We start from the raw sequence: 22,385 nt of genomic DNA, 5'->3' as shown, positions 1-22,385 counted from the left end.
GACTTTAAATTAATTCTTTAATTTTTATGTTAATGTCTATTTCCTCAATATTTAAAATCTTAATTCTTAATGACATTTACACAATTTTTAAATGTTCTCTCTTTCTCGCTCTCCTACCAGATGATTTTACTTACATAACTTTTACACAATTAAAGAACCAAAGTTAAGAAAGCACAAACTCCTCTACTATTTTAGGGAACCCAATCTCTTTTTCTTTTTTTTTCTCCTCATAGCTGGTTCACCAAATTTTTGTAGGGTGTGCCTCTTTTCACATAAAAAGATACGTGGCAAGTGTTTGTACAGAAATAACACTTGGTTAAATGACCTAATGTCGTTTATGAAAAGTCAGACAGCCCTGAAGGCAGAGGGCTTTTACTGCCGTTATCAACAGCAACAGTGTGTAAAGAAAGTAGTCTTGGGGTGTCAGCGTTGTACACTGAGTAGGTTCTCAGTGACTATTCAATTTTTTTTATCCTAGATTTGGGTAATATTAAGAGTAGCATCGCTGTAGGCTAGAATCCTAAAAGAATACTGTTTTTGGAGGCCTTCATAGTGTTAAGAAAAGGAACGACCTTTACTTCTTATCGATTTGTTTTTGCTCCTGTTCGAGAGGGACTCACGTTCTGCAAGCAATGCTGATTGAGTTCTACCACTCTCAGATGGAAATTTGAATATGAAAATGGGTCCTGTTGTTACAGAGGCAACATGCTGTTATTTGGTGCTGATGCTTCTACAATATCAATGAAAAACTAACTAGGTTTACTTTTTTTTCCAGATGATGGGCATAAGAAAGCTCGAAATGCTTATCTTAACAATTCCAATTATGAAGAAGGAGATGAATATTTTGATAAAAATTTGGCACTCTTTGAGGTAATATTTGGGAGAAAACCAGGGAAGAGAGTTCAGGAACAGAGATTTTTCAAGATCACTGTTTCCCATCCCATTTAGTTTTCAAACATTGCCGGTTGGATAATTTAATAATTAATTGCTAAAATATAGTACTTATTACAGCTTGTCAGTGTAGTTGATTTAATCTGTATAATCTAATTTTGCAAATAATGAATAGCCACTGAATCAAATTTCTATGAAATAAAGGGGAAGGAATGTTGATACCACAGGCATATCGAGAACTTTGCTATCTCATTTAGCTAGGGTTTAAATGTTTACAGTGGAATGATCTGCTAAGTATAAAGTAGTGTACTTTTCAACTCTGTGTTTGGGATGACTGTCATTTACCTTAGAACTATTAACCAAAAATCAGGGTAGGAAGCAGGTTGCTACAGTAAGAGGATCTGTATGTCTTATCTGACTAAGACAGCATGGACTCTGGTGGGATCTGTGGCCACGTTGTTGAAAGGACCCTGATTTAGTCTAGCACTGCCTTTACTTTGGACAGTGATTTGAATGCCACTTTTCTCAGTGTACCTATTTTTTAAATGATATTTTCTCTTAGCTTCCTTCAAGAAAAGGTCTGAGGTGAATATTTTGTTCAGTCACAAAAGCTTTTGATTGATCTGTTCATGCTTGTGCTATGAATTATAGCTATAAATGTTAGCAGACCGTTAGCAGTACTTTGGTTAAAGAATGTTAACCTTTAGGAGGTTACAGCTATCCGTAGGGGCCAGTGTGGTTTTGTTTCTACTGTAACATTAAGCTATTAGAAAGAATCATAAAGCTTTTCATTTAAAAATTGTCTAAGTACTCATTATTTGCCCTGGTTATGTATTATAATGTGAGGGAAGAATAAAGTGTCATTAAATTTTCTTAAAATATTTACCTGTGAATTATTTTCTCCTTTACTTAGCCATTTTCTGATAGAGGGGTCATTTTGATGCTTATTTCCAGTGTTCATCATTCATTTCTTCCTCATTTCTGGCTTTATAGGAAGAAATGGACACCAGACCGAAGGTGTCTTCTCTCCTCAACCGCATGGCCAATTACACTAACCTGACACAAGGAGCAAAGGAACATGAAGAGGCGGAGAACATCTCCGAGGGGAAAAAGAAGCCCACCAAGGTGAGGCCTTGGAATAACAAGGATGAATGGAAAGAGCCCCACAGACAAAAAAGGAGGAGGTGTCCGGGGCATCACTCTCTGCTCAAGGACTGCTGACTACGTGATCTATCCCAGCCCTGTTCTAGGCACTGGGTAGGGGGGTCGTAGCACAAAGTGAACATACAGCGTCCCGCTGTCATGCAGACTAAATTCTAGTGTGGCAAGACAGTCCTTAAGCTGTTTGACTATGTTAAATTATACAGTGTATTAAGTGTTGATAAATGCTCTAACAGAATATAAGCCAGGTAAGGAGACTGAGACTCACCAGGAAGAGAGCCAGGGCTGGGGAGGGGGTTGCTATTTTAGAGAGATTGTCAGGGAAAGCCCTTCTGACACGTAATTTTTGAGCAGAGACCCTAGGATGAGGGAGTGAGCCATTTAATAGCTGGGAGACGAGCAGTCCAGGGAGAGAGAATAGGACTTAAAAAAAAAAGTATCCACACCCATCTAGGATGCCACCTCTCTGCTGTGAAGTTGTGGGGGTTTTCAAAGACCAAATATCAGTTTTTCTCAAAATGAAAATATGGAACAATATTACAAGTTAGCTTGTTGGTTGTTCAAGGAGAGCATGACCCTCAGATCTTCATTTTATCTACTACTTTTACCAAGTGCTATGAAAGATTTATGCCAGATTCTGAAGGAATGCCATAAAGTCATTATTCCATTTTTTTAAAAAAGAGAAAGCTAATGGCTTTTAAGAACAGAAGATTTTAAATTGTTGAGGGTACACTTAATAGTTTATTTATGGTCAAAAGCCTGTGTAAAAACCTATGTGGAGACCTATGTAAAGTAAAAACCTATAGCTCAAAGGTATAGTGATAGACGTTTGTTAAGATGGAGGGTGGGTCTTTTAAAAGATGTTGCTTAGACTTACCATCTCAGCTTTGCAATTAATACGGTAGTCAGGGCCCAAGTTTTTATGCAGAAGTAAAGGCATAAAAGCGCCTGTCTGAATGACTGTATTTTTTTCTTTTGTCAACATTTCTTTCCAGACCCCGCAGATGGGTACCTTCATGGGTGTCTACCTCCCGTGTCTACAAAATATTTTTGGAGTGATCCTGTTTTTACGCCTCACGTGGGTGGTGGGCACAGCTGGAGTTCTGCAGGCCTTTGCAATTGTCCTTATCTGCTGCTGCTGTGTAAGTCCCAAGTTGGCTCCTGGAGATCACCTACAATACTGAGAGAGCTCAGGAATATCATTCTTGACCTCTTCGGGAATAAAAGAAAGAATATATCCTGGGGAAAGACTCACAGTCCCAACAGGAGAGATTGTTTTGATATTAAAATCTAAAGGATTTTCAGTTATTTAGTGTCATTTATTTGCTGTTTATATCTGTAATATGATATACTTGAAATTACGAAAAAAAACTTCCATAGGGAGTAGGAGATATGGTCCCTGACTTCAAAGAATTCAGAATACAAACCACTTGAGTCTGATAACGCCAATGTTGTGGCAGAAAATGTTAGAAAACGTGAGGTACTACTCCAGTATAGTACTGATAAACAAAACTGATTGTTGTTTGAGGGTAAGAGATATTTGAATTGTTTTGAAGTCTCATCCACTGTCCCTTCCCTGGAAATTCAGGTGTTCTTTCCAGGTCCTCTCTCCATTGTACTGAGAACACTCTGATCTTCCTTTAAACTTCTCTTATCTGTGTATCCCAGCCTCCTCTCTCAATTTTATTGTAAGTTGATAGATTATTATAAAAATTTTATGTTATTATTCAGCTGTCTACTGACTCCTTTTACTGTCACCACTATATATTATACTCAGCCGACTACTGGGCAAAGCAGGGTAAACAGACATAGCCATGTCATTAATAACATAGTTATACCACCATTTTTTTCAGTGTCTTAGTCTTTAAACTTCAGGGCCATATTTGGCCCCTTGATTGCTTCTCGCATCTAATCATCTATCAAGGCCAATCAAGTCTGCCTCTGAAATCTCTTACTTTCAGCCATTTCTTTCTGTTCCCACTTCTGCCACTGCAGTCCTTACCTCCCACTGAGCTACTCCAGTAGCCTACTAACAAGTCACTCTGCCTCCATCTACTCCCTACCTGCAGTCCATTCTGCCCTCTGTCGCTGCCAGGTAATGTTTCTAGAATACAGTTCTTATGAGTCTTCAGTGGTTCCCCTTCTTAATGAATTTTGTTCTTGTTATTGTAGCCAGTCTTTAGTCAGTTTCCAATCTGTTTTCCAAGTTTTTAGCTAGGAAACCAGGGCAAGATCAGTGGTTCTTAATATCACCTAACCCCCTGATTACGACGTAGGATCATTTTAACAGAACACACCAGATACTTAGGAGTGTGACGAGTGTGATGTGTTGAAGGGCATCATCTCATTTCTGTACCATTCGGTGTGGCAGGAAACTCCCTCCATACAAGTAGGTAGAGTTAAATATTCAGTAAGTGCTCTGAGGTCCACAGAGGGGAACATAGTACAAAAATGCTGTCTTTTTACAGTAACAGTCTTCTCCTGTCCCTTTCTTTACAGACAATGTTGACCGCTATCTCCATGAGTGCCATTGCCACAAATGGAGTGGTGCCAGGTCAGTAGCTGTGACTGGACTTCAGGGTCAGTCAGTGCTTACTGTGTGTTTGTCCTATAAAGCCAGAGGTGCAGAATTCCAAGGAACAGAATACTGTGGTCTGTTGGCCATGGACACTAACACCATTTGACTTTAGAATACCTTCTTTAAAAACCTCTTTGTTTTAAGCCAGAAACCCTAATTTCTGTTGCATTGTTAGCTTCTTTTAGTTAGAATATATATTTTATTGGGCTATCTCATGCCCGTAGTAAGTATCCTTTATTTTTTTTAAAATACTGACAAATCGTGCTGCTTTATTTGGAGCATTAGATGTGCAGTATAAGGGTTCATCTTCTACTTCCACTAGGAAATCTACTTTTTATCACATTCAAGGTTTTCAAAACCCTAAAACATTTATCCTCCTTATTTACGACTCGTTTACGTTCTTCTTACTAACATACTTTATCCTGTTCACCTTCTGTTTTGTCTTTTAGCTGGGGGCTCATACTTTATGATTTCCCGAGCACTGGGCCCAGAGTTTGGTGGGGCTGTTGGCCTCTGCTTTTATCTTGGTACCACATTTGCAGCAGCCATGTATATCCTTGGTGCCATTGAAATTTTTCTGGTGAGTAGTGATTTAATTGTGTCTACCGTGTAGAAAACATAGAGATTGGGATTTATTTTGCCATTTGATCTCAAAGCTTCTGAGAAGTCAGCCATAGGAATCAGTGAAGTGATTGACTGCTAACCTGTTATTGACTTCCTTCTGGGAATATGAGTCAGAAGGCTGGGGGTATCCTTCGCCTGCCTGCTCCTTCCTCTCCCACACAGTCACCACTACCCTGCCCCTCAACCAAGAAGTTAAAATCTCGGAGGCAAGACTTGCACTAATGGGGAAAAAGTAAAATAAAGTTTATCTTTTTTTGTCTTTATCCTAATGAAATAAAATGTTTTTCATTTCTTTATTTATTCACTGGGATATATTTTTTTTACTATTTGAAGTAATAGTAGAAGTAGGACTCAAGATAATCATTACAATTGTTTTATATAATAGATTTGAATAGATTGTTAACACACTGCTTGTTTTTTCCATTTGGATGTATAAGTATTCAGAACAGCACATAGACTGTTCTGTATATCAGTGATATCCCATGTATGTAGGCATTTTAGATACAAATAGGAATTAGGGAATTAGGGTAAGTCTCCAGTCATTTTCTGTCTCAGTTTTGCTTTCCTTTGTGAAAGCAGATGTAGAGGACAACAGCCCTTTTATTTAATTACCTTGATCTCCTTTCTACTTCGTTTCTTAACAGGTGTATATTGTCCCCCGAGCTGCCATCTTTCGTAGTGATGACGCACTCAAGGAGTCGGCCGCCATGCTGAATAACATGCGTGTCTATGGCACGGCCTTCTTGGTCCTCATGGTATTGGTGGTATTCATCGGCGTGCGCTATGTGAACAAGTTCGCCTCACTCTTTCTGGCCTGTGTCATTGTGTCCATCTTGGCCATCTATGCTGGAGCCATCAAGTCTTCTTTTGCCCCTCCACACTTCCCGTACGTGCCTGTCTCTCTGACTAGCTGTCATTATTGGGTATTTCTTGACGACATCTGGTGATGTGATCATTCTAAGTCAGAATTTCAAGTCTCTCCAAGATTTCCCCCTTGGATAAGCCTAGTAAGCATCTATGCAGGAAGCCTCCCAGCAAATTGTGTTGTGTTGATCCTCTTCCTTGTGTCCCAAGCATAGAACTGGAGGCTGTGACCATCATTTGAATATAGATAGTAGGTTTTTCAAAACCTCCTGATTATAACTGTGTATATTTGAACTATTCATGAAGGGCTCTTCAGACAACATAGTTATTGCCAGCAACCTTTATGAAGTATTGAGATGTTAGGTTCCTTTTATTAAAGAAAAACGAAGAGAGTCAAGGAAACCTAAACTCCTACCTAAATATTTATAATTAAATTTTTTTATTCTGCTGTTAATACAATAATGGACTTTCATCTCATAAAATAAAGGGAAATAAATGTCACATCATCATTTGCATGTATCTCCCTCTGCACGTAGATTATATTACATACCACAAGTACCGCAGGTACCTTAAGGTATATTTTTTGAAGTATAATGGTAATGGATTTGTACAGATTTGTGATTCACAGGCTGACCTGTTTCCTGTTTGACTAGTAGTGTGGGGACTAGCCAGCACTGGGTGTTGTTTATAACCTATTTATAGAGTGACTGTCTTTGAAAAATCATCCAGATCATCCAGGGATCAAACTCATCTGTCTTATGTTGATTTAACCTGACTGATTACAGAAAAGTAGATTTTTCAAGATGAAAAAACAAGTCCATAGAGATTAAATGACTTGCCCAAAAACTAATTAATGGCAGAGCAAGAGCATCAGCTCTGTGATCTCCTGACTCGCAGCCCAGTATTTCTTCTGTTGTGCTAAGTGATGTCGGTCGTAGACGCCGTCACACACTTTCATCTGCTCATCTAGGGCTGCCAAGTAACTGAAGGCCCACTTGAGTCAGAAAGTATTAAAGACTGCATTCTGCCTGTATCTTAACTTGGGAAATTCCATTTTGTCTCAAGTTCTCCTTTGGTGTTCCTCCTCTTTTTGGGTGGCTAAAAGTTCATGATGTGGGGTCTTTTCTTTAAAATATTTCAGCAAAACAAACTAAAAAAAGTGAGAGGAGTGCATGAAACAAGACTGGGAAATGTTGAGAGTTGTTGAAGCTTAGTAATGGGTACATGGTTTATTGTGCATTTATGCTGTCCTTTTGCAGATTTTGTTACATGCTTTATTCCTCCCGAGAGGTATTTTAACTGTGGATGTATTATTCCTTTGTTTGTATTTATATCTCTGAGCTAAAGAAAAAAATAAAATCAGCAGTTTGTATTTGTATTATTCATAAATACCCTCGCTCCCACTGGGTCTAGGCTTAAGTTCAAAAACAGTTTTCTATTAGTCCACCGAGGAAAGGTCTAATTCTAGCCACGCTGTCTTCCCTGAACAGTAGCCAGAAGGTTGGGCCTTTTGCATAACATTTTCAAGGGGGTTGTTTTGAACATGAGGCTTTTTCTTAGGCCAGAAAGAAAGGGGTAAATTTTGTTTGAAGAAGAACAAAAGGACTCTAGATTCTTTTAAGCCTGACAATTGGTTAATAGCCAAGAAATTCTGTAAGATAATTCAGCACATCTTCAGACAGATCTTCTATCTGAATTCTATCATTGCTACCTACCACCTGTGGGACCTCAGGCAGACTACTTTTTCTCCCTAAACTTCAGTTCTTCCATCCACAAAATAGAATTACTAATAGTATTTTATGAGAACGTAAGGATTAAATTGGCAGAAAATGTAAGACACCATTTAGAGGTAGCCAATTAATATTAGTTCCTTTTCCATCCATGATATTGAAAACTCTTAGAGATAAGATTTTTTTCCTTTACAAACCTATATATTAACCTATTTGTAACCTATTTTCTTTTTTAAAATACCTTTTTTCCTCTTGCTTTATCTTTCTCCTTGTTTTCATTTAGGGTCTGCATGCTGGGTAACCGCACCCTTTCATCAAGACACATTGATATTTGCTCAAAGACCAAGGAAATTAACAACATGACAGTACCTTCAAAGCTATGGGGCTTCTTCTGTAACTCAAGTCAGTTTTTCAATGCTACCTGTGATGAATACTTTGTTCACAATAATGTCACTTCAATCCAGGGCATCCCTGGATTGGCTAGCGGTGTTATTACAGGTGAGTTAAAAAAGTTTGGGGACACCTTTTTAAAAAAATTTTTCTCTGAGGAAAATCTTAGCCTCTTCTGTTGTCCCTGAATACTCACCACCACCGTGCCTCTTCCCTCCTTAAATTCAGCATCCTTCTGCTTTTCTTTTAGTGAAAGTATCCTTTTTTCAGGACTCCCTTGCTGTGTTGTCTGTTAAACTTTATTGCTTTTGAAATCAGAGCTGAGCAAATCACTTTTTAACTCAAGACAATAAAATATTCTGTGTGTTATTATAAAATTGCCTATGTTTTTCCCACATTGACAACTAGAATGGAATCATTTTAAGGTCATAACATCCACGTGTGTTTTCCTAACTCATCTAAATTTTTGAAACTCTTTCCTTAAGTGAATTCTATCTTAGCTGTTTGGTCCACAAATTTCATTGCATGTAAGCAAGTTTACACTAAGGCGTTAGAAATAGCATTGATGTCTAATTTTTTTTAATAAGCTTTGAGAGGCATTCAGCTTTAGTCTGCTTAACTTTTACTAATTTGCATTGGTAAACTTAACTGCATTTGTATGTACCAAAGTATTTTGTCAAATTACATTTGAACCAGATGAAAAAAGGCATTGTATTTTTATTTATGTGTGCTTTATTGTATGATGTGTATGTGCATATACCTGTGCTTGTGTAGAAGTAAACATAAAAACTATATAAATGAAGAATCTGGTTTAGAATGTTCTACCCAACAAGGGTAGAAAATTATCTAACTATGTTCTTTGCATACTGCTGCTGCTGCTTATATCCCCTTTTTCCCACTGCAGAGAATCTTTGGAGTAATTATCTACCAAAGGGAGAGATCATTGAAAAGCCCTCAGCCAAATCTTCTGATGTCTTAGGCAGTTTAAACCACGAGTATGTCCTTGTTGACATCACCACCTCTTTCACTCTTCTGGTGGGGATCTTCTTTCCCTCCGTCACAGGTAAGCAGATGGGCTGTTGCCTATTTCAGAAGCTATCAGACCCAGGGAGTGATTTTTCTTAGGAGACAAAATTATATTCTCAGGCTTCCCAGATTTGCCTGTAGTCTTTGGTATATCGGTATGAATATCTAAGTGTCCAGAAACCCAAGAAGTTAACTTGTTCTTTTTTTCCTTCTCTAAAGGTATCATGGCTGGATCAAACAGATCTGGAGATCTGAAGGATGCTCAAAAGTCTATTCCCATTGGCACTATCCTTGCCATCCTGACTACCTCCATTGTCTGTATCCTTTTCATGAATCCAGTCTGAGTCTTAGTCATAGGAACATCCATAGAATGAGGGTGATGCGTATTTTTATTCCTGATAATAAAGGTATCTGCTTTCTACCACCTCACTTCTCACCACATCTCTAAAATTCGAGAAAGAACTTATAAGATTAGTGAGTTTAGCTGCTCATCTTACTGATAGAAGAAATATCCTGAGTGTTTATGTTTATGTTAGAGGGTGAAGGTCAGTTTCCTTGACTCTCAATGTCGTAGATTTAAGCAATGTTGTCCTTTTTGGTGCATGTATTGAAGGCGTTGTTCTCAGAGACAAGTGAGTAGTTGATTTCTTTATAAGAATCACGTGTTTGTCTTTCATTATGTTGATCATCCCGTATAGCCCCAAGACAGTTATAAGCTCAAAACCCAACCTGAGGTACAGATCACGACTAGCAATTAGAAAATATCTGAGCCTTGTGAATTCCACCTTTCATCTTAACAGAGGGCATTCTTTCCCCTGTTTTTATCCCGATCACTTCGTACAGGCCTTCAGGATCTTTTGCCTAGATTATTGTAATGCTCTCCCTTTCAGTTTCACCACCTTCTAATCTTTCTTCCACACTTTCGTCAGAATGATTTTTCTGGGGGAAGGGTATAGCTCAAGGGGTAGAGTGCATGCTTAGCATATACAAGATCCTGGGTTCAATTCCCAGTACTTCCTCTAAAAAATATATAATTTTAAAAAAAGAATGATTTTTCTGAAACAGCATTTTATCATATAAACCTTCCTGCTTCAGAGCCCCTTAAAACTCAGTAATTTGATTTTACCCTCTCTACAGCTTTCTGATCTCATCTCCCGCCAGTCCCTCAAGAACTCCCTGTTCTCCAGCCATAACTCAGAGTAGAATATGGCTGCTTGTTTCTGCTGTCCATCCACCCATACATTTGTGTGCAGTGTCACTTGCTTAGGATGGGTTACTCCCACCTGGCCGACTTATATTCATCCTCTAAGACTAGACAACATGTCTTCTAGCCTGTGAAGCTTTCCCAGACTCACCCAGCAGATAACCACTTCTCCCTTTGTTCAACGACTCTATTGAACATACTGTATTATTATACTTACCAGACTATATTGCGGCTACTTGTTCTCTTATTGCTCTCCCCTACTCAAATGGGTCCTTTGAGGATAGGAACGCTAATAGATACTATATAAATATTGGTGACAAAAATAAATAACACAGTTTATTGTTTCTATACTACTGTAATTGAAAATGGGTTTATAGAGCTTTGGTAAGTTATACCGTAATATAAAAATTAATAATAAAAAAACTTAGAACACAACTTTGGAAAGCTGTTGGACGTCATCTCCTTAAGTTTACACACACATACTTGATGCCTCAGTAACTCCAGTTCGAGGTATATCCAACACAAATGCACACATGTGTTCATTAAGAAATGTACACAAGAATCCTCTCAGCAGAATTGTTCTTAATAGGCAAAATCTGGAAATAGTCCAAATGTCTATTAGTAGTAGAATAAATAAATTATGTATTCATGTGATGGAAAACTATACAGCAGTGAAAATAAATGAACCACAGCCATGTACCCAAAGTGAAAAAGAAAAGAGACAAGAAGGATTTCCCAATGTTTAATGAAAGAAACCAAACATAAAACATATATACTGTGTTTTGTTTATTTAAAGTTTAGAAATAGGTAAAACTATATAGTATTAAAAGACAGGATGAGGGGGAGGCAGAAAGAGCTAGTGATTAGAAGTGGGCATGAGAGACTTTTAGTTACTGGCAATGTTCTGTTTCTTGACTGGTTGGTAAGTTACATGAATGTTTGTGAAAATTTGTTGTAATATGCATTTTTTTGCACATTACTTTTTCATATGTGATATTTTATTTAAAAATTGTTAAAACTATAAATAATTAAACAATGAGATGCCATGTTTTACCCATCAAATTAGCAGTGACTTAAAATTTTAATACTCGATGTAAGTGTGAAATAGGTATGTGCCATGAGGCATGAACCTCCATCTGCTTCCAGTGGGGATAGAGTTTAGTCTAACCTTTCTGGAAAGCAGTTTGGTAGTGACTTTGGAATATTTAAAGACATTGTTATCTTTTGTTGCACTTATTCCCTCTGAGGAATCTACCATGAGGAAAATGGTCTGCAGTGCGAGTGTTGATATGTGCCTGAGGATGTGAGTCACAGGATTTTCTATAGTAGAAAATCAGCACTAGAGGAGTGGGTGGTGTAAATTATGATGCAATATTATTAAAACTTTGTATTCATAAAGATTTTCATGACATAGGAAAACATACATGTTTTAAAAGAATGCAGAATTATAGATGCAGTGTGATCTCATCTATGTTTTTAAAAAATAGTAGACTGAAATATGTAAGCTATGCTAAATGTTAGCAGTTATGTTATGATTATGGATTTCCTCCCTGCTTTTTAAATTTTTCTGCAAAGAGCAGGTATTTTGATAATGTGAAGGGAAAAGCTTTTTTTTTTGATCTAAGTATAATTGATGTACAATATTATATACGTTACAGGTCAAGGGGAAAAGCTTTAATTAAAGTTTTGCTTATGTTCTGCTCCTACAGATTGTTTTCTCTTAATATAGGTCACTAGTGCCTTTTGATTAAATCTACCTACCTTCATGTTTATTAATATTCATGTCTAGCTTAATTTTGATTGTCTAAAAATTATAAATAGGAAAAATCAAGTGAATATCTCTAGTTTTTTAGTCTAAAGTAATTTCCAGGTTAAATCTCCCTACTCTGATTTCTCTGGCAGGTTTGGGGATGCTGTGAAAGGTAATCTGGTGGTGGGTACCTTGTCCTGGCCATCCCCATGGGTGATTGTTATTGGCTCCTTCTTCTCCACGTGTGGGGCTGGACTTCAGAGTCTCACTGGTGCACCGAGGCTGCTACAGGCTATAGCCAAGGATAACATCATCCCCTTTCTGAGGGTAAGTGACTCTTTCCTATGCCCTCTTCCCTTTTTCTCAGGTTTTATGAGAAACCATGTGATCTTCATAGACTTAGCAATTACAGGATCATATAATATGAAGACATGTAGGTTTTTAGTTCAAGGCTCTGAAAAAAACCCTAGTATGAGTTTATCTGTGAGTGGGATAAAGATATTTAAAAGATATCACATTTGTAGCACTATTATCTTTCATATATCTGAAACTATAGCATAGAGGAATCAGGGAGCATTGACTCAAACACTCCACACACTACTGTGTCTATTTCCTTTCTGTGTATACAGGTTTTTGGTCACAGCAAAGCCAATGGGGAACCTACCTGGGCTTTACTTCTAACTGCTGCCATTGCAGAGCTGGGAATCCTTATTGCCTCCCTGGATCTTGTGGCCCCAATTCTTTCCATGTAAGAGCAAGTCATCCTCTTCACTCATTCTTACTTACGTGATGTCTAGGACATGTTGATTTCCATCAGGCATATAACAGTAGTGATAATAGAATGAGCCAAGTATAGGTGTAACTTCACCTAAATAATAAATATTCCTGAAGGGTTTCATGTAAGGTTAACTTTCATAAGTTGTCATGGTTTCTTCCTACCTGTAAAACTTCAAAAACTCTTTGCCTTCATTTCTGATTCATTATCAGTTGATTGTAGCTTTTCTTACTACTGTTAGCTTTAATCCATTCAGCTGTGACTTACTACCTACCTGGCACTCTATATGCTGAGAATAAGCATAAGATGAATAAGACACATCCCCAAGGAGCTGAAGGTAGATAAAGAGACCAATGGTCCCTGTATAGTGTGATGAATGCTGTGGTAAAAGTGAAAGCTGAGTGCTGTAGGAGCTCTAAATTGAGGCATCTAACTGAACTGAGACTCAAGAAAGGTTTTCTGGAGGAAGTGACACTTGTACCTTGAAGAAGGACTGGTTATTTGCTAAGCTATGTAGGGGTAAAAGCTAGCCCAGTTCAGGAATGTGTGAAGGAATTGAGAGATGAAATAGTGCAGCGTGTCTGGAGAACTGAAAGTGCTTTGGCTTTGATGGAGTGGAAGGTGCGTGCTGGGGAGCAGAGCAGATCACAGAAGGACCTGAAACTCTTACCTGAAAGTCATGGGTAATCCTAGAACAAAATGATCATATTTATATTTAAGAATGATCCATCTGATATAAAAGATAGGTTAGAAGAAGGCTAAAATTGAGCTGGGAATGCCAATTGGAAGCTTATTTAACTAATCCAGCAAAGAAGAAATTTGAGCCTGAACTATGGTGATAGAAGTAGGGATGGAAAGGAGGAAAAAAGGTGAGAGAGATTTATAAATAGGTAGAATCCATAGGACTTGATAAGTGAATTTGGAACAAGGGTGATAGTGAAGAGGAAACTGGGATTATCCCAAGAAGAACTGGGTAGAGTGGTTGTGTCTCTCACTGAGAGAGAACTTAAAAGGATGAGCAGATTTGTGGGGAGGTTAAGTGTCTCTGCTTCCTAGTCTTAAACACAGGCTAGTGGGCTAAAACAAAGACTTAAATACAGCAAAGCTCTCTCTCTAGTTATTTAAAATAACCCTTGAAGAATTGTTTTACAATAATAATCATTCCTCTTACTTTTTGTATTCTGCCAGGTTTTTTCTCATGTGTTACCTCTTTGTGAATTTGGCATGTGCCTTGCAAACATTACTTCGAACACCCAACTGGAGACCCCGGTTCCGCTACTACCATTGGTAAGTCTGCTTTTGTCTTCTCTTTCCCTACATTTGGAGAGACCCCATCATTGAAAGAAGAAACCAGAAGATTCTGAATTCTCAATACAGTTTTTTTCTTAGTCAGCCATTTCTTACTGTCTGTTTCAACTTCTAGTACTCATATGAATTTCCACCATCCTACCTTGTTTTTTAATGTCTGGTTTTATAATAACTGATACTACCCAATTGAGAATAAAGGTCAAAACTACGAAATAAATATGTTCAGGCTGCTGTGTTCTTCAGGTTAAAACAACCTACCCTTTGCATATCTGCCTTCCTGTTTCCCTCTTGGCTGAGCTTCATCCCTTTGCATCTTTATTCTCGTGTTCTCATCTGTCCGCATCAGTTGTCGTTCTCCAGCTCTCTTCCTTAACGACAATTTCACTAAGTAATTACAAGTGTGAGCTATGGAGTCAGATGACCTAAGTTCAAATATCAGCTCTCCTATTTCCTAGCTTTGTAACTTTCAACAAACCACATAATCACATAAAATTTCATTTTATTTATATGTAAAATGGGACTAATATTATCTATCTCTTGTATATATTTAGATTTTATTTATTTGCTTTTACTTTGGGGGAGGTAATTAGGTTTATTTACTAATTTTTTTCTGATGGAGATACTGGGGATTGAACCCGGGACCTTATGCATGCTATACACACATTCTACCACTGAGCTATACCCTCCCCCTGTATCTCATAGGGTTGTTTTGAGATAATATAAAGTGCTTAGCACAGTGCCTGGTACATAGTGAAGCTCTCAATGAAATGTTGCTACAGCTACTGCTGTTGTGTTCAAGTCTCTTCAGTCCTAAAGGAGCCATCATGTTTTTAGCTACCATCTCATTTCTTTCCAATTCTTTTCTGTCATAGCTAAAATTTCTTTAATATGCCCTGTATGTACCTGTTGATATGCTCTCTTTGCTAACTTTTTCCTTGATCCCTTTCTAGGTTCACTTACCAGTGGTGGGTAGTGATGTGACTTTCATCTGGTACAAATTTAGATCTTCAGCTGATCTTAACACCTCTAATCCTCTTTCTAGCTTTTAACTTTTAAAGTTAAAAATTTGTTATGAACTTTTTTGTGTTACTATTTTGCCTTTGTTCTTTTTTCTCTTTACATCCTATATTTTCATTACATCCTGATCTTCTCCAGATTAACAGCTGTCCTATTCATTCTTTGAAACTTGTCATATAGCTAAGTGCATTCTGTACACAGAAGAACTTCAGTAACTGTGGTTGTCTACCTAATTTATTTGATCAAAACAAGAATTTCATTGTTTTCTTCCAAGTTCCTCATGTAAAGTAAGGAAACTGTCAGATTTTTTTTTCCAGTGGGTTCTGCAGTTATGCTAATAAATGTCATAAAGTTTTTAGCAATGTTCACATGAAATATTTTTTTTTGAAAGATCATAGAGTTGTTAATAATTCTAACTACAGGTCCTGTCGCTACTTTGCCATGTAGGTATTAATTGTCCTCATAACTACAGATGACATTAGTAGCATCCCTGTTCATTTATGTTTTCCCAGCAATGGGAAACATGAGTACAGAGGATGGTTTGGGGCTCGGTGTGGATCTACTAATTGTTGCCATTCCATTATAAGACAACTATAAAAATTAAGAAAAGAGCATTTGGAAATTTTTATAGAACTTTGACATTGTCCCAGCATCCAAGCATATAACAGTTTTTCTAGTAATTCATTTTTAGTGCATTGTGTAAAAAGTTCTGTCTGCAGTATATTGGAATTGAAAAAAATAATAATTTCTCACCAGTTTAAGAAGCACCTTTAGCACAGGCTTCTTTTTCAGCTGCTTAGAAAAACATTTTTTCATTTGTTTTTGTTTTTAATTTTCTAGGGCCCTCTCTTTCATGGGAATGAGTATCTGTCTGGCTCTGATGTTCATTTCTTCCTGGTATTATGCCATCGTAGCTATGGTAATAGCCGGTATGATCTACAAGTACATCGAGTACCAGGGGTGAGTCTGTGTACAACCTTGATCACTGCTAAAACTATCGAAACTGGCTAGTTTGGTTAGAGTCAGCTCAGTGAGAATTGCATTAGAAATCTAGGTGACTTCATCCATCAGTACCTAAATTTTGTATCCCTGATTCTCTTAGCCATCTCACAGGCGTAAGCCTTTCATCATTAGGGGAACCTGTTGAGAGAGTATGAATGGATTAATGAAAAGACAACTGAAAGGATATATTGAAATAATAATGATGTGTATTGAACAAGTATAACACAAATATAGATATTCTTGCTTATCTCTTAAGGCAAGGGATTATGTCTGAAGTAAAAAAGAAATTAGTCCTGAATAACTTTGTAACAACCAAGACTTCACTAACAACTTCCAAAAAGTAGGAATAAATAACACTCTGCTCTAGATTACATTGAGTTTCACTTTCTCCACTATTTTAAAAATAATTTAAACTTTGGAACTATAGTAATTTCCTAATCCAAATTGCTATTTTACATTATTGCTTTTGGATAGTCACATCAAGGGACAGGTGAGTGACCCGTCCAGCCTTTATTCCAGATGTTGTGCAGTATAGTCGTCAGTGAAGGGTAGTATTGATCTGCTTGCAAGGGGTTCGTTATGTTAGGAAAGAGCATTAATATGAGTTAATGTATATTAGTATATTCATTAATATGTAATTATTAAATATTAATAACCGGTCGTTAATATGTAAATAATTAATATGCATTTTAATCTTCTACTTTGCATGTGTGTTACTTTTAGATAAAATAAACTTTGGTTTCTGAAATTGTACTTGCTGTAGTTTGAATCTGTCTCTGCTCTTTTCTCCTCTTACTCCCAGAGCTGAGAAAGAATGGGGTGATGGCATCCGGGGGCTGTCCCTCAGCGCAGCCCGGTTTGCTTTGCTTCGGCTGGAGGAAGGACCTCCACACACTAAAAACTGGAGGTAAAAAAAATCAACAGAGGTCAGTGCTGCTTGGCACAGAGTTAACACACAGAATTGTGTGCTTCATTGATTACAGGATAAGGAGATCATGTGGCTCAAGGAATTTGTACTGTGGACCTGTTTTGACTGATCCTATATCCTTGATCCTCTGTTCCCCTTTTTTCATGTGATATATGATCTAGACTTCTACCATTTTTATTCTTCCCTCAAGATTGATCAATTTGAGGGGGAAGGATATAGCTCAGAGGTTGAGTGCATGCCTGGCATGCATGAGGCCCTGGGTTCAGTACCTCCATTTAAATAAATAAACAAACAAACAAACCTAGTTACCTCCCCCCCCGAAAATAAAGAATAAAAAACAAACAAAAAGTGATCAATCTGAGACAGTACGGGAAAAATTGAAAATAACTGTACAACCTCATCTATTTTCTCTGATCTCTTCCTTCTGTCAAATTACATGTTTTACACAGATCTCCCGAATTAAAGGGTAGAATTGTCCTTCTGTTCCCCAGACCCAGAGTGTTTTCTCACCCCACCCCTTCCCCTGCCAACCTCTCTACAGGCCTCAATTGCTTGTGTTGCTGAAACTAGATGAAGACCTTCACGTCAAGCATCCTCGCCTCCTCACCTTTGCTTCACAACTTAAGGCAGGAAAGGGACTCACTATTGTGGGCTCTGTCATCGTGGGGAACTTCCTGGAGAACTATGGGGAAGCTTTAGCTGCTGAGCAGGTAAGAGTCAAGGCTTACTGGCTTAGTGGAATTAGCTTACGGTTTTGTGATGTGGAGTGGTAAGACCTGGGATTCCTAGGTTAATCCTTTTCCTCGTGATCTAGGATGTCTCCTCCTTAGTGCTGACTTGATTGGTCATATTCTCCCAAATAATAAGATGAATCAGAAGATGGTAGTTTAGTCTTTCTTCCCATTTAAAAAGCATTTCTAAACATAAGATTATCAAGGCTAAGCACTGTTTCCAAATAGACACAAGACTCTGACTCAGCCCAGAGAGAAGCCATGTAAAGAAGTCATCTCTTGGACTGCAGTGATGTTTCCTCTCCATCTTGTGACAGCAAGGAGTAATGAGTAAATTTTCTTCCTCTTTACTAATCTACATGGTATCATGACCAAGATTCTTTTGCTACTTCCGATTAGCTTTGGGGATATTAGAGTTTTTCCTGAAGAAGAAAGAAAGAAATTAGTTTTCACTCTAATATGTAGAACTAACCCTGGGGAAACTTCAATTACATTTAAAAATTTTTATTGGATTTCATTTTGGAATGCTTTGAATCTCTAAAACTAGAAATGCTGAAGAAAATTAGTCCAGAATGATCATAAAAATGAATAAAAAGTACAGCATACAGTGGTATAGCTCATTATCCTAGCTATAGCACCGACTGAATCTGTGCCTCTGGGAAAATCATATCCATTTTCCACACCATTATTTCCTTCACCTTTGCGGCAAGAGAATGGAGTAAGTAAATGAAATATTATCTCCAGGTTGGCTTGAATAAATAAAAGAATAGTAAAGCAAATACAAATATCATCAGTAATCAGTGATATCATTAAAATATCCAAAGGGATATGGAAATAGGAGAAACAGAAAAAGAAAACATACCTAAGAAAATTCTAAAGTGGAACTGAATCATCGTATTGAATTTCTAGTAATACGAGTCAGGGCATGACTGGGACTGAGGAAGGAAGGAGATCATGTTCACACTCACCCCTGGCAAGTAAGAGAGAATAGTGAATATTCATTTTGTGAGGATCCCTGTTCTCAGTATGTTTGGTATGTTAGGAAGAAAAGCAGAAGAGAGGAAAAGGTAGAGGAACTACATGTAGACAAGCAGCTACACACGTAGTGAGCACTTAGAAAGTGAAATAGGCAAAGGATAACATAATTTTGGGGGGATAATTTTAACTTTTTGAATTTTTCTGTAGGAGATATGCTTTCATGTAGAGTTTAGAAAGAGGAGGGAGATATAATATGGAGAGGGAGCAAAAGTTAAAAGGTCCAGGGTGAAGTAGTTCAGTGTTGGAGCTCTGTCTCTCTTTCAGACCATAAAGCACCTAATGGAGGCAGAGAAGGTGAAAGGATTCTGCCAGCTGGTGGTGGCCGCCAAGCTGAGAGAGGGCATCTCCCACCTCATCCAGTCTTGTGGCCTCGGGGGCATGAAGCACAACACAGTGGTGATGGGATGGCCAAACGGCTGGCGCCAGAGTGAAGATGCTCGAGCTTGGAAGACTTTTATTGGTACAAAACACTTCTCATTCTATGCTGAGGACCCAAGTGGACCTGACTTCACCCCCTAGCCTCCTAAAGTAGAGTCTGCCGTCGCTGAGGGCACCTAGATAACCGCTAGTAGTAATAATCTGCTCACCCTACAGCCGCACATTCTGGTCATGACTTGTTTATCTTATCAAGTCTTATGTTAGGAATTATCTCTGAAATTGCCCTCTTTTCATGTGTGAGCTCTCAATGACATTCTCACAGGAATTGGAAGAATTGTTCTTTAGCATCAAAATCTCCCAAATTCATGTATCCCCCCTTAGAAATGTAGTAATCAGAATATACCTCATAATGTAAATCATGGTTCTCATTCTGAATCTGTTAGGTATTCAGATTTTTCTTTAGGATTTTGTTTCTTGATTTCGTACAACCTTCTATGTAGATAGGATACCTTGCTCAAAGATCTATGAAAGGGCATTAGCCTTTCTTTCCTGACATGGTAGGAAGCAAGGCACTCCTAAGGATTCACCTCTACTTATCCTGATTCTGTTTTCCCGTAGGCACAGTTCGAGTGACAACTGCTGCCCATCTGGCCCTGCTGGTGGCTAAAAACATCTCCTTCTTCCCCAGCAATGTGGAGCAGTTTTCTGAGGGCAACATCGACGTGTGGTGGATCGTGCATGATGGCGGGATGCTCATGCTGTTGCCGTTCCTGCTGAAACAGCACAAGGTACGTCGACACCTTTTTAAAAAAAATTTTCTCCCTTAACTTCTGTCCTGGTTCTCCAGAAAAAGCCATCCCCTTTCATTCTATAGTGTTAGAGCTTAAAAGAGTTGGGAATTATTCTTGGCTCTCTCATGATCCCAGTTTCAACCTTATGAGAAATAGTTTTCTTTGTAGTTGATACCTACCCATCTCCAAGGGAAATTTAGCAAATTAATAAAGCTCCATATGAACCCTTGGAAAAAACATTAACAAGTGAATACGTTCTCTAAAAAAGAAAAAAGACCAAAATCTTTTAAATACTGGAAACCTAAGGATGTCTTTATGTATCTTATACATATGTTTGTTCATCCTCTGGTAAGACTGAAATTTAAAATAGTAAATATTATTGTCTGCACACTGTCAACAGTATGCTGGCTGAATTAAGCACCCTCTTATTGTATCACATGCTATCTTTACCTTTTTGCCAGTTTTTATCTTGTTATGAAATAAGAACTCCTTTAAACTGTAATGTGCTTCTTAGTCAAGCTTTTGCCCTAGTACAATAAGACACCAAGTAAAAATCTAGGAGCAAATACCCTGATACCATACAAGGTTGTTCTAGGCAAAAATGCCATGTGTTTTAAGAAACAACTCTTTTTTTGCCTTCTTGCTTTTAATTTTCCGTGTATCTATGGTACTTTCTCAGGTGTGGCGAAAATGCAGCATACGGATCTTTACAGTAGCCCAGCTTGAAGACAACAGTATTCAGATGAAGAAGGACCTGGCCACTTTCCTGTATCACCTTCGCATTGAGGCAGAGGTGGAAGTGGTAGAGATGGTAAGAAAGTGGAGTTTGAGATCAGAGACCACCCTTCCCCCAGCACCCCCCCCCGGGTCATTCTAGAACCTCTTCTGGTTTGGGAATTTCTTCAGCTGCAAACGTGGATTAGTCACTTAGTTCCAACAAAACGTTAATATACTGATCCAGATAAATACAATGTGTGTGGAATGTGTATTTGGCGGTGGTTTTTATTTTTGCTTTCTTGTTTATTACATAGACCTTATATTTCTGCCATATTCTTGTCTGCTTAATGTAGTTTTATTAAGTTTCAATTCACATATTCATGCTAAAATCACACATAGCTTTTTTTTAAATAACCTGGCAGTATTAAAAATAAAAAGACTAGAGTCTGTGTTTTGTGTTTCAGAGAAACACATATGTAATGATTAGATTATAGAAAAGACTCAGGGCTTCTGGATTTGATCCACAATAGTGTAGTTTTGTAGCTCAATGATTGAACAAAAGCTGGAACCTAGGCTGATATTGTGATACTTTCTCTGGTTTAGTTTAGTGAGTGGAAATGGAAATGTATGGTTCTTTCTCCCTTGTGCTTATTGCCCACTCTGTGTGATGCCTACCGCAGCACGACAGCGACATATCGGCTTACACTTACGAGCGTACCCTGATGATGGAGCAGAGGTCCCAGATGCTCCGGCACATGCGGCTTTCCAAAACAGAGCGGGACAGAGAGGTGAGACCTTCCTGCATCCATCGAATCCTGGTCCTGTGGAATCTGTCACTGAAAAGGATGATACTGTAATGTTCTCACACCCTGACAGAGTCTTTCTTGCTTGCTTGAATAGTCATTCCACTATAACCACATTTCAAAATAACTAAAGATGAAGTGTGAGAGAAAATTGGGTATAGAGTCATAGCTGTGTTGGGCTTTCCTCAGGCACAGTTGGTAAAAGACCGGAACTCAATGCTGCGATTAACCAGCATTGGCTCTGATGAGGATGAAGAGACCGAAACCTATCAGGAGAAGGTGCACATGACTTGGACAAAGGACAAATACATGGCATCCCGGGGGCAAAAGGCCAAGTCAATGGAAGGATTCCAGGACCTGCTTAACATGCGTCCGTAAGTTTTCCAACTCACAGGCTTATCACTTAACGTAGTATCCTAGGTAGTGCAATAGATGTGACTTTGCCTGGATACACAGGCTAGAATCTGTTCTCATTTCACCTCAGATCTAACCATCTACTATTTGCCTATGCATATCAGCTACCAATTAACACTGTACACAAACTAACCACCCTTCTTCCTGTCCATACTGTGCTCCTTGTATAAAACAAACACGGAATGAGAAAACCCACAATATCAGTATTATAAGGCAATCATTTGTTCATTACATTATTCATAATCAAAGCAAAAAAAGCTCTGTC

At 38.1% G+C, this 22,385-nt stretch overlaps 1 protein-coding gene across 5 annotated transcripts in view; it reads left to right on the top strand.

Moving 5' to 3' along the window:
* SLC12A6 (solute carrier family 12 member 6) overlaps window positions 1-22,385 on the top strand; it is a 79,279-nt gene that overhangs the window by 55,404 nt on the left and 1,490 nt on the right. For all 5 annotated transcript variants that reach the window (XM_072962740.1, XM_072962741.1, XM_072962742.1 and 2 more), the window contains 21 exons: window positions 776-870; window positions 1,885-2,016; window positions 3,048-3,194; window positions 4,552-4,606; window positions 5,080-5,210; window positions 5,899-6,140; window positions 8,132-8,346; window positions 9,143-9,301; window positions 9,484-9,582; window positions 9,839-9,896; window positions 12,371-12,545; window positions 12,848-12,966; window positions 14,182-14,280; window positions 16,159-16,278; window positions 17,123-17,227; window positions 17,790-17,958; window positions 19,282-19,477; window positions 20,014-20,183; window positions 20,866-20,997; window positions 21,584-21,691; window positions 21,896-22,080. In XM_072962740.1, the coding sequence (XP_072818841.1) occupies window positions 776-870; window positions 1,885-2,016; window positions 3,048-3,194; window positions 4,552-4,606; window positions 5,080-5,210; window positions 5,899-6,140; window positions 8,132-8,346; window positions 9,143-9,301; window positions 9,484-9,582; window positions 9,839-9,896; window positions 12,371-12,545; window positions 12,848-12,966; window positions 14,182-14,280; window positions 16,159-16,278; window positions 17,123-17,227; window positions 17,790-17,958; window positions 19,282-19,477; window positions 20,014-20,183; window positions 20,866-20,997; window positions 21,584-21,691; window positions 21,896-22,080 (2,911 nt within the window). The remainder of the gene's footprint in view (window positions 1-775; window positions 871-1,884; window positions 2,017-3,047; window positions 3,195-4,551; window positions 4,607-5,079; window positions 5,211-5,898; window positions 6,141-8,131; window positions 8,347-9,142; window positions 9,302-9,483; window positions 9,583-9,838; window positions 9,897-12,370; window positions 12,546-12,847; window positions 12,967-14,181; window positions 14,281-16,158; window positions 16,279-17,122; window positions 17,228-17,789; window positions 17,959-19,281; window positions 19,478-20,013; window positions 20,184-20,865; window positions 20,998-21,583; window positions 21,692-21,895; window positions 22,081-22,385) is intronic.

Source organism: Vicugna pacos, chromosome 6 (assembly GCF_048564905.1).
Source record: "Vicugna pacos chromosome 6, VicPac4, whole genome shotgun sequence".
Lineage (NCBI taxonomy): Eukaryota > Metazoa > Chordata > Mammalia > Artiodactyla > Camelidae > Vicugna > Vicugna pacos.
The sequence above is the reverse complement of the archived record's forward strand: the minus strand, read 5'-3'. Positions and strand labels throughout refer to the sequence as shown.